This window comes from Tachypleus tridentatus, chromosome 12 (genome assembly GCF_004210375.1).
Source record: "Tachypleus tridentatus isolate NWPU-2018 chromosome 12, ASM421037v1, whole genome shotgun sequence".
In the NCBI taxonomy this organism is placed as follows: Eukaryota; Metazoa; Arthropoda; class Merostomata; order Xiphosura; family Limulidae; genus Tachypleus; species Tachypleus tridentatus.
The window spans coordinates 38338513-38351767 of record NC_134836.1 but is presented as its reverse complement, the minus strand read 5'-3'; the positions used below and the strand labels follow the sequence as shown (position 1 = coordinate 38351767).

At 34.9% G+C, this 13255-nt stretch overlaps 1 protein-coding gene across 7 annotated transcripts in view; it reads right to left on the bottom strand.

Annotated features, from left to right (window-relative positions):
• Positions 1-13229, bottom strand: part of LOC143233063 (uncharacterized) — a 126289-nt gene extending 113060 nt beyond the window's left edge. For 3 of the 7 annotated variants that reach the window (XR_013017945.1, XM_076468941.1, XM_076468943.1), the window contains exon 1: positions 12751-12942. Coding sequence is in view for 6 of the 7 variants with exons in the window: in XM_076468941.1 (XP_076325056.1) it covers positions 12751-12820 (70 nt within the window). In the remaining variant the exon portion in view is untranslated. Of the gene's footprint in view, positions 1-12750 lie in introns of all 7 variants that reach the window. The other 4 variants (XM_076468944.1, XM_076468938.1, XM_076468940.1 and 1 more) reach the window with 4 other exon arrangements.
• Positions 13230-13255: the final 26 nt, after the last annotated feature.

Here is a 13255-nt window from a genome sequence, read left to right as displayed (position 1 = left end):
AAAATGAAAAATATCATTATCACCGTCATCATCACCTACAGCTTCATCTACAGTTTCCTAGTTTGATAGAATATCAACGAGGTCTTGAAGAATGATATCAGTATCACACAAGTTATAGCTCAGGTTTTATGTAGGATCCACTTTCGAACTATCTGTTTCTGGACCAGAAATATCAGTACATGATATATGGGCACTTTCCTATATAAGCATTTGGTAATTTGTCCTCAATACACACATTCAAAGAGTTGCTTTATATGAAGGATCGGACATAGATGAATGTTATCTTAGTTTGATAGTAAACAGTAAATATCAACTGCTTGTTTTGAATTTAACTTTTGCCATGTCATATCTTAGTTTATTGATGTAGAGATATGATGGTTTTCTATACAAACAACACGCAAACTGCTCGAGTTGACTTTGCATGGTTGCTGACACTTTAGCAGAGTTACTCAACTCTTCAAACACTGGAATAAACTTCTCAACACTGTTCTTGGTTATATTATAGGGTTTTAATTTACTTTACCTGACAAATAAAATTGTGGTATCATAGCCTGAAAGGCATGTATTGTAAAAAGGACACCACTGAGCTGTTCACTTTATCTCTGAATAAGGGTATCTTTGTTTGCTGCTACATCCAGTATGAAAGTACAGGTTATACTGGATATTATTGCCATAGTACAATAGAAGAAGAAACACATCTGTATTTGATGATCTAACTATGACGTCATGCACTGTAGGTGATTCGGCAGCATGTAAACAGTGTAATATTGGTAGTGTTGAAGCCTCTTCCTGTGATGATGAGAGTTTTAGGAATGGGCGGCTTACTGTTGTAAATCTATTATGGCTGGAGACTGACACAAACACATATATTCCTCGCACACAAACGGTATTTATGGTCGTAGAAGCACAATCATCTTTCTGCTGCTATATGAGAGGAAGGTAATGAGGTATTTCTTGTTTTAATGTTTGAAAGGAATGATTTCAGATTTCTGGGCAATTTTGTTAAAATATCCTTAAGTGAGCATGCCTGAAAAAATCTTCTAAATTGTTCAGTAGACTTTATAGAGTTTTTTTATAGCAATATGCAACAAAGTCAAGCGATTTCAATATGGCAAAACATAGAATATTTTTTTTAGCAGTTTCCCAAATGTACCAGCTAAGCTTGTGAGTGAGTGTATAAGGTCATTGCCATCTATTATGTACATTTAATCTCTTATCAGAGTATCTTTGTCTGGCAAATGTACATCCTGAATGGTTGATGAATCTTCTAGTTTGTAAAGAAGAGTAGTTTTGTCAATTTTGAAAGGCATACCACCAGCAGTCGCTAATAATCAGAGTAGTGATCGAAGTGGGTAGGACAGAATTGTCTTCATGTATTAAAAGTATCACCAATTGTACGAAGACATTTCTTTGTGTTGTCAACTATATTACCTTTAATTTGAGAATATTTTAGTGTGATAGACTGTTGAAGATAAATGACTGTCTGGAATTTTTTTTTTCATAGATGTATGGAGAAGAACGGATTCCTTTAGAAGTCTTTGCAAATTCTTCAAAATCATGCCTTCCATTAACTTCTGCAGTGAGAAGATCTGTAGTAATGCAACCTGATGAAAGACCGACTAAGATTTTTTATCTCGTACCTCAAATAGATTGTTAAAACTGGAAAATGATTGTATAAGTTTTTGTAATTTCATTTGTGACTGCTTTACATCTCAGTGAGCAAATTCTATGGATTCACTCATATCTGCTAGTTCCATTGACTTGCTCTCATGTGTCTTGTTACACAGTATTTTTAGTATGCTGGATAATATCTGCTGAAACCAACAATGCCACCACTTGACTTCGCATGTCGATTTATTCTTTGCTCTATGATCAGATCAACAGCAGATACAGAAGGTATAGACATATTCAATCCGTGTTATTCAACAGGATATCATCTATAGGAGGAGAATGAGGTATTCAATGAGATATAGAGTATGGTTGTGGTGATCCATACCGAAAAGCAATGTACAAGCGTTTTGAAGACATGTCACATGCAAATCAAAATCATTCAGCTTTGTAGCCCAAAGAAACTTCAGTAACAACTGTATCCCACCTTTTATATTGCAGACCAAATTGAGCCGTCTTCTCTGGTGTCTCATTTCTCACATTTTCTTTAAATTCACTGTATTTGCTGTCATAGATTCAACAACAATTGTTTTTTGGCTGTTTTTGCCAAAGCTGCATTGTCGATATTTTCTATCGGTTCCTTTACATCGATATGTGCTTGATCTATTAACCATTCACATTTGCCTCATCTTCAAATGGTTGGAACAGAAGTTTTTCCAATGCCTCTAAGAAGATCTTGTAGATTCATGTCGTCCTATTGTAATGATTAAGAAGATTTTGTAAATTCATGTCGTCCTATTGTAATGATTAAAAAGATCTTCTAGATTCATGTCGTCCTGTTGTAATGATTAAGAAGATCTTGTAGATTTATGTCGTTCTGTTGTAATGATTAAGAAGATCTTGTAGATTTATGTCGTCCTGTTGTAATGATTTTACAGGCAATACTTTCTAAATTGGCTTGTTAACACAGATCCCTGACTCAATCGCTACGTCTTCAAAGCCTGTACCTTACAAAAGCTTACCAAGTACAGACAAATAAAAATACATTGTGTGAAGCACACCTAAGCTAAGAATCACAAAGAAATAAATATGTCTTTTTTGGAAGTAGCAAAATCAAAATTATTGACTGCATAACCCTAACCAACTTCTTTCACTGCTCTCTGGAACAAATAACCATAATATTTTCATTGATTGAAAATTTCATGACCACATGTTTGGATTATCTGGCATTGCATTTTATCTATTTTAAGAAAGGGGAAGATTCTGGAACTGTTTTTGCGTGTGTTCAGCCCTATTGTTTCACTTTGTGTGTGTGTGTTCAGCAATATTATTTTATTTTTTGTGTGTATTCAGCGCTGTTGTTTCACGTTTTGATTTATGGAGAAACAAATGATGAGGACTACAGGAGAAACGTTAAGATTCATTCTGGAATAACACTATAGTCCGTAATAACTGTGAAGATGGCAGTTAGAAGTCGGGACTGGCAATAACTGAAGACATACGTGAGGACAGGAACGCTGGAAAGCGAAAAGTCTAAAAGCGCCTTTTTCCATCTGTTGTCCGTTTTTCCATATGTATAATGTGTGACTTATCGCACTCATGTACTGTCTAAATCACTCAAGCAAATCTAACTATAGGGTAGGTGAAATGTTTGGTTCGTTTCCTGTTTGCAAATATTCAAATTTATCAAGCGAACCGAGATCAGCTCTTTTATCAAACGAACGGAGACTGCCTCTTCAAGGAAACTCAGTTCAGCTCAGTTCGGTTCTTTTGTTAATTGAACTTGTTTGCTTACACTGTTCTCCAAACGAATCGTTTGTGTATACGTTTTCCTATAATAAATTCACATCTGACTATCGGATTTGCAAACTAAGGGGAATCGAATCTTTGACTTCAGCGTTTTAAATTAGAAGATATTTCCATTGTCCCACTACGGAGACCCAAAGGAACTTAACTGTACTGAGCTGAAGAAAAGCCCCAGTGTGAACAGGCCCTACGTATGATTCACGTTAAACATTTAAACAAAAGTACTGTCTAAATTTCAATCGATCCCACAAATTACTGCTTGTTTTTATATTATTTTTATTATTTTATATTTTTTATATTATTTTACATGCAAGATAATAATTTCACCAATCTTTTGTGGCCAGTTCTTAATAATAAGCATGAAAACATTAAGTACTTAATATAACATATCATGTGAACCATACCAGTAGTAAAGACCATAGAAATAATCTATTTCTTTAATAGATTGTATTATAAATAATCCAGAAGAATAAATTATAGGCATCAATGTTTCATTTTTTTTTAAATTCTGTATAAGTATAGGTTCAAGTTGTCGAGTTTAAAACAGCTCAAAACACCATGTATAATATCACTCCATCTCTGTAAGAGGACACACCATATATAATACCACTCCATCTCTGTAAGAGGACACACCATATATAATACCACTCCATCTCTGTAAGAGGACACACCATATATAATACCACTCCATCTCTGTAAGAGGACACACCATATATAATACCACTCCATCTCTGTAAGAGGACACACCATATATAATACCACTCCATCTCTGTAAGAGGACACACCATATATAATATCACTTCATCTCTGTAAGAAGACACACCATATATAATATCACTCCATCTCTGTAAGAGGACACACCATATATAATACCACTCCATCTCTGTAAGAGGACACACCATATATAATACCACTCCATCTCTGTAAGAGGACACACCATATATAATACCACTCCATCTCTGTAAGAGGACACACCATATATAATACCACTCCACTTCTGTAAGAGGACTACTTTCATTCTGTTGATTTTGATCCAAGTTATGATGTTTTCTTTATGAAAAGCCTACCTAAGTATACTTTCTTACCTCCCTTTACAGTCGACTTGATAACGTTTTGAACACTTGAAAAGCATTATCGAATACCCTTCAGTTTATATTTTGGAATTCTTTCTCCTGAAACAAAATTTACGCCTATTCATCCATTATCCATAACCACTATGCTTTGTCAGTTCAAGCCCTACCAGCTGAACGGGTTGGAATAAAATAGAAATGGAGGAAAAATCTGTCAATTTCTTTTATATAGTGTTACTAGTGAAGGATAAAAGTAATAGAAACTGGTATATCTCATTAAAATGTGGTGAATCGAATAGTAGATGTGGCTTAATGCTCATTTTTAATATTTGGAAATTAATGAAATTTAAGACACAATAATCTGTTTATGCCGTCTCATTGAGAACGCACCAAACAATGGGAAAGACTAAAAAATAACGGGACTGCTTTTGGTCAATTATATATCTTTACTAATTAATAAAAGTTTTTTATTACTTAAAATTAATTCTCTGCGAATGAAGCTTTGTAATTTTTCAAATCACAAAATATATAAAAAAGTCATCTGTGAGTTTGGATTTATGTTAAAAGATCATAAGTTCCAACTACCAACCACAGGGAAGACATAGAGCAAGCAATACCCTCCCTCCATGTTAAGAGGTTGACTGCCATTTTATAAAGCAACCACAGTTTACACTACAATAAATATTTTATGCTATCAGAATAATTCGTGTCTTACGCACCAGTACCCCACTGGTTCAGCGGTAACTTAACAGATTTACAACGTTAACATCAGGGGGTTCGTTTCTTCTCGGTAGACTCAGCAGATAGCCTGATGTGGCTTTTCTATAAGAAAACACACACCCTTATGCACACTCCTTAATCCATGGATCTACTCCAGCGCTAACAGGTACTCAAGAAGCACTAATGAAAAATTTTGAGGCAGTTAAACATTTTTTTTACAACTCCAGCTTATTGAAAGTATGCAACTTATACTAAACAACTGCTGATAAGTTGCTTTGAAAAACTCGGCATTAGATTCCACACCTTTTACCTTTTTTATATTTTAACATTAAAGACAATTTCGTTTTAGTTTGAAATGTTAAGTGTTTTGTATATACGTATATCTCTCTCTATGTACGAAATATAAGGTGTGTTGTTAGTTTGAATTTCGCGCAAAGCAACACGAGCGCTATCTGCGCTAGCCGTCCCTAATTTAGCAATGTAATACTAGAGGGAAGGCAGCTAGTCATCACCACTCACCGTCAACTCTTGAGTTACTCTTTTACTAACGAATAGTGGGATTGATCGTCACATTATAATGCCCCCACGGCTGAAAGGGACAGCATGTTTGGTGCCACCGGGATTCGAACCCGCAACCCTCGGATTACAAGTCGCACACTTTAACCCACCTGGCCATACCGGGCCCTAGAAATAAATAAATAACTAAATAATAGCTTGTTTCAAACAAGAATAAATCAGCATAGTTTTCTAGTTAAGTTACGTGTTCGAAGCTTTCACGAGAGACTCTTCCTCACAAAGACAAGTCGTATTCTATACAAGTAATATAGGCACTACTTTTTTATCGGAAAAATATTTTCTTTGTATCCGATGTTATTTAATTTTGTTGTTGTTGTTAATGAAGCTAACATTGCTAGTATTGTAAATAAGAGGCAAACGGATTTGCTTGTGTCTTGTGGATTAATCATCAAAGATTCATTTCGGCGTTAACAGAGTACAATACCTAGAAAAAAAACTTAACACAATTTCAATCAATATATAATTATAAAGACGTTAATTATTAAGAGAGATTATTGCTGAGGTTTGTTACGTAGTTTCTGTGTAGTAAAAGTAAGTTAATAACGTTTTCTAAAGGATTCTTTGAGATTTTAAATCATTTGTAAAAACTGCAACATTAGAGCAAAATTATTCCAAGTAAAAGAAAAGTAATTAGTAACATAAAATGGTTAATACTTTCAGCTATTTCAAACAGCACGTTCTCCACCACCGTTTAAATCCGAAAGGGAGCTATCGGCAACATATTTGAATGGATATATATATATAAAGGGTGTGTAAGAACTTGGGATTTATTAAGTCAACTATCCTTGAAATTCAACTACTTTGAAATTCATTGCTCGTGTAGAATAACAAAAAAACTGTCTGGTTGAATAAGTTATTAGAAAGGAGCCAGCTCCCCGAACCTTATAAAAAATACAGAAAATCAAAGCACAGTTGATACATAATCTAGAGTTCGGCGTTGTACGTTATAAAGAACACTGTGCAGACAGTCAGTATATCATAAGATCACATACACACACAAAATAAACTCGGTAAAATAACTTAAAATTTCTAATAGGTACATAATAAAGAAATCATTGGTTGTTAATGAAATACTTTGCATTTATAAGTAGATGAAACACACATTTATTTAATGATCTTTGAATTATTAAAAATGGCATGTTTTACAAATGTTACTGTGACACTAGGTGTCAACTTAGAGTTTGATGTAAATAGCCGCAAGGAAACATTTCTGTAAGATTCAGGTAACTTGCTTTAAAGTGTCAGTCTTAACACGCATGCGGGTCCGGCATGGCCAAGCGTGTTAAGGCATGCGACTCCTAATCTGAGGGTCGCGGGTTCGCATCCCCGTCGCGCTAAAATTGCTCGTCCTTTCAGTCGTGGGGGCGTTATAATGTGACGGTCAATCCCACTGTTTTTGGTTTTTAATTTCGCGCAAAGCTACTCGCGGGCTATCTGCAATAGCCGTCCCTAATTTAAGAGTGTAAGACTAGAGGGAAGACAGCTAGTCATCACCACCCACCGCCAACTCTTGGGCTACTCTTTTAACAACGAATAGTGGGATTGACCGTCACATTATAACGTCCTTACGGCTGACAAGTTTAGTGCGACGGGGATGCGAACCTGCAACCCTCAGATTACGAGTCGCACCCCTTAACTAACCTGGACATGCCGGGCCTTTACAGTTGCAAAATTTGGCCTTAAAATTTGGGGAATTTTATTACTGCACTAAATAAGCAGCTAGCTTTACTGATCTATTTAATATATAATGGAGACTTTAAGTTGCGTTGGACAAAATTTCAGGTCTTTACCGTGCCAAGTAGATAACGTTGGCTTTACCGCAATAGATAAACAACTTACGTTTAACTACTGCGTCAGATAGGTAATGCGGATTTTACTTATGCCTTGGATAAACAGAACTAGGGATAGTTTACTATCCTTCTGAACAGATGAAAAGAAAAGATTGTTGAGTGTTTTAGGTTAAGCACAAAGCTACACAATGGGCTATCTGTGCTCTGCCCACCACGGGTATCGAAACCCGGTTTTTAGCGTTGTAAGTTCGCAGACATACCGCTGAGCCACTGGGGGCGAAAAGAAAGGAAATCTCCTTTGCACCAAACAGACATTGGGAGTCTACGTTTTTGCTAACTAAATAATTGGGAGTTTTGCGTTTGCGTTAGATAGCACTGTAGGATTTATTAACGTATTGTACAGACAGAATTAATATAATCAGATACGTGTTACGAACAGTTGTCTTTGAAAGCTACCAATGGACGAATGATGTGCACATGTAAAGGAGAGATGGTGCAATATTTGAATTTTGGGTTCTAGCATGGGTTTCCACTAACTCCACTAACCATAGTTTTCAGAGTATTTTCTATGAGGTGGATATGGTTTAGTGGTTAGCGTACTGGGCTACGAATCGAAAAGTCCAAAGTTAGGGCCCTAACATACTGGTCAAAATGATTTCGAAGGGATATATTCTGTAGGCGACAATAATACCGACCACGTCCATTCTTTACTGAGTGCGGGTAGATTAGAGATTATTATGTCACCTCTTAGGGTCCTTACCTTAGGCGTTTAGCTCCTGTGACGTATAAAGTGTCGTTTAGGTTAAACATACCAATACCAATTCTTTAAAATCTATCAAGAAAATAAAGTACTTTACACTTCATTAACAAGCTGTTAAAGTAGATCCACATAAATCTGCACATATATATGCACAGCTGCGAGAAACACCTTAAGAACACAGTTGGTACCCGAAGATATATGGTTTTAATTGATTGCATTGGAAAAACGGAATCTTGTGAAGTTCAATATCTAGCCGCAGAATTCTTTCTGCTGATCATGTCAGGGCAATGTGTGAATGAATTCAAAACGCTTTTCGAAAATACATCACAAAATAGTATTTCGTACGAAATGAATACTTAGAAATTTGGTTACCAGTGTTAAAAACTTAAGTAAGGATTAAACTGCTTGCTAAGTAAATTTATATTGTCTGAATTGGGGAAAAGACTCCATATTACAACAACAATAAAAAGTCCCAGTTCAAAAAGAAAAATAGTTTTAGGTATAGAATAAATCAACTACTCTGCACAGCATGGAGTTTCAAAACAGAACTATAAGAGATTAATTAATATCGGTTAACCAAGAAGTGTAAGAAATGGATCTACGACTCTTTAAAGTTCGACTAAATTTATTAGTGATCAATAACTGCACTTTCTTAACTTTTCAATACAGAATATGACAAGATGTTCACTTACAGACGGCCTGGTGAGTAAGGCACTGGACTTCTAATCTGAAAGTTACGGGTTCGAATCCCCGTCACACCAAACATACTCGTCCTTTCAGCTGTGAAAGCCTTTCAATGTGACGATCAACAGCACTATTCGTTGATAAAAGAGTAGCCCGAGAGTTGACGGTGGGTGGTGGTAATGACTAGCTGCCTTCTTTCTAATCTTACACTGCTAAATTAAGTACAGCTAACTCAGGTAGCCCTTGTGTAGTTTTGCGCGAAATTCAAAACAAACCAAATAGAACCTCTTAAAGATATAGCTTATTACAATATAGTAGCAACGTAGTTCGTGACAATTACACTGTGAAATTATATCAGATAATAAACAAAACAAACAAGCATAACTATGTTGTAAATAATGTCGTAGTTTTCAAATGACATTAAAAAATTCAATAGTTTTCGAATATTTCAATATTCTTCTTCAGAAAAATAAATGTTTATTGCCTTTATTCTCCCGAAGAAGAATAGTGAAGTATTTGAAAACCCTGGAGATTTGGATCTCGCTTGAAAACCATTACAACTTTTGTATGTGATCCTGTGTAATAACTTCATAATTAGAGTAAATGAGGGTTATGGCGTTCGACTCGAAATCTGAGGGTCGCAAGTTCGAATCCCTGTCACATTAAATATGATCGTTCTTTCAGCCTTGGGGTTATATTGTGACCGTAAATCGCACTATTGGTTGTTAAAAGAGCAGCTGAAAAGTTAGCAATTGGTGGTGATATTGATTTTCCTGTGGTCAAACACCACTAAATTAGAGACGGTTAGCGCAGATAGCCTCGCGTAACGTTGCGCGAAATTAAAAAAAAAAAAAAACAAAAATGTCATATGCGGTTCTCCACTAAATCCAGAAACACGCGTCCAGTCTTTCTGACTTTAAGGAAAAAAAAACTGTAAAAACTAGCTGGTTTGAAGTACGCAACTTGCTGTTTGAAAACTTCAGTATTTATTCTTTATCTTTTACATTCTTAGATTATACAAGCGATAATATTCACATGTTAACTTTAACTATTTTCTTTTGTGCTCTGCAAGCCTCATGAAAGCGAGATAAAGAAAACAACAACAACATTGGATTCTTACCTGGGTCCTTATCTCTGATCAACTGATTTCAAAATTATATTGTATTACGAAAATGTTTGAATAAGTTTTTATGTTTTTTGAGTTATGTAGCTTAGAATAAGCTACATTATTGTGGAGGTTTGGTTTGAATTTCATCCAAAGCTACACGAAGGCTCTCTGTGCTATCCGTCCTTAATTTAGCAGTGTAATAGTAGAAGGAAGGCAATTAGTCATCACTACCCACCGCCAACTCTTGGGCTACTCTTTTACCAACGAATAGTGGGACTGACCGTAACATTGTAACGTTCTCACAGCTGATAGGGTGAGCAAGTCTGGTGGGACGAGGATTGGAACACGGACTCTTCAGATTGTGAGACCAGCAACCTAAATACCTAGCCATGCCGGGCCAGATGACGTGTGGGAGAATGGAGAATAGCTGAGTGGCTTAGAGAATAGAAAACCACCGAAAAAAAATCAAAAGACGTTATAATTGCTGTATTTAAAAGCTTGCAAAAACAAAATTATTTGTTTTCAGATCCTTTACTTCATGAACAATAGGTAACTGTGTGTCATTATATGGTGGTTATGAAGTACAGCACACTATAACCTGAAAAAAGGGCAAGTCCTACTTACGATGTCCATTCTGAAGCTCTAATATTCTACCTGCTTTAGTAGTAAACAATATGATCGAGTTTAATTATCAGACGGAAATAAAGCCAAATATCACTTCCGGAGGTTAACAAGAATAGAAGAACAATGGCACTTGTCAAAGGTGATGCTCACTGTCGTGGGAGCCATTTATTATTGACCCAGTAGGGGTAATTCCAAATTATTAATGTGATTTCTTTATTACAATTGGTTAATGAAATAAACTATTTAAAGAGATTGACAAGTTTATACAAGCGACTTATTTCAGTCAAATATGGAGCTCTAATTTAGTAAAATAGACTATTAAATTAACACCACTTGTTATAATATAGGGACTGAAACGCGACATTTGTTGCCATGTAACTCACAGAAGATACTTAAGCTATGAAATATGAGTTAGGATAGGTCTAATCTAGTATCATCTAGTTTATCATTAGCTTAACAGCTGGGTCAAAGTGTCTCAGGGTTATGATGTAACTGTAGATTATTTTAAATTATTTAACAGAGAGAAAGTGGTTAATTAGCAGAAACCATCATAAGAGGACTTTATTTTTCTTTGAACCAAATACAGGAATTAAGTTTCACTTTTATGACATACCCACACCTGAAAATGCAAAGCGTTTTCAAGGTTATACCGGTGGGAACATTTGACGTTTGATTCGCAGGCCGAAATGCTAGCTTTTAAACAGGGCCGGACGTTGCGTAGTGAATAGTATTTGCAACGTTTTCTTTACGGCATTTAAGAGTATCATGCATACATGGTACTATTAAATATTATTTATGTATACATATATTTGTAAACCTCTTGGATGGTTCGACTGTAATGGAAAACAGTTTAAACATATTTCTTCACACTAGTTCCAGACTCACATTGATTGGTAAATATACAAATTTAAAGGTGGAAATATTTTAGGTTAGTGTGACGTACATGTACGCTCGAGTATCTCTAGGTTTTCCTTATTTACAGTTTATGATAAAAGATAAACGCAGTCTTTATACAATTGAGAGCCTCCTGATAATACATAATGAAACTAAATCAAATCAGTTCAGTTGATAATTGACTAAAGCCAACAGAACTGAATCATTGTAGTACGTATGCATTAACAAAACTCACATCAATAGCCTGATTATTCTTAAGGAATGTTACATGTCATCACATGACATTAGAGACTGAAAGTAAACGGTTTTGTTGCTAAGGCCTGGCTTGTACATTCACCTTTGTATTCTCTTATTGTGAAAAAAAAGAGAGAAAGTCTGAATTCGTGTAGCTTTCCACCTAGTTCTATTACTCTTGGTTTATTAACCTTACATAATTCAAATTCAGTGATAAAGCTCATACAATAGTTAGCTTGATAAATACAGGTTTCAGCTGTATTGTTCCATTCAGCCCATTTAGGTTGATTATATAAAAGATCCAACAGTGCTTTATCAAACTAAATAAAGTGCAGAACTTTATTTTGTCCTCTCCAAGAAAACCTAAAACTTCTGACTTAAACGAAACGTAGAGAATTTAAGAAAATGACGTATAAGACTTTATAAATAAATATCACATTAGTACTAAGTTTAAGTATAACATTTTTTTGAAGATTAATATACTGTAAGAGAAACAAACAACTTGTTGTGAAAAAATTTAAAAATTGTAACTCAACTATTATTAATGTTTGTTTGTTTTATCTAAGTAAAAGTTAGTATGTATTATTTTAATTATATAAAACAGATTAATAATAATATAGTTATTATAGATAATTACGTTAATAGATGGGAATAAACAGAACATCACATAAGAATGAGTAAAAAATTGTTTTGGTAAGTTTAAAAGTGTAATTACATGTTTATCATCTATGAGTAAGTTTAAGTGGTGTGATTCAAATTATTTAATATTACCAAATATATAAACTTTATTTTTTCTAATATGAATCAAAATAATAATCATATAACATATTCATTTATAATTATACTAGGTTTGTTTGTAAAGAATTTTGGACGTACCTTGGAAAGCCACCGAACGTGACAAAAGAATAACAAGGAGCCCACGGAAGGCTGACATCCCATCACACATGTGGTAGCTCTAAATCGTTTGTGTCCACACACTCACTCCTCAGATCAAGAACACGCTGAGTCTGCCCACGATGATCGCTACCAACTAACAAACAGTAGGCCCAGTTTCTCAGACACACTACATGTCATTAGGAAAAAGCAGGAAGCAGAACATGCGCTTGCGCAGGTTCATTTCTTCCCACGAAGCACTGCGATATTGACCCTTAATAGATGTTAGAACGTGGTTATTGACAATCAAAGTTTTGAAGCTTTGATTCAGGGCATGTTGTACATCTGTCATATGAAACCTGAAACAACAGTGGTTTGTGAACAAAAAAATCAGCTACGTTTGTAATAAATGATTGAGATTAACCGATGGAAATATTTCAATTTATTTATACAGTTTTCTATAATTTTTATTTTATTTAACAATATATTCTTCTTCTAGAGACAAATT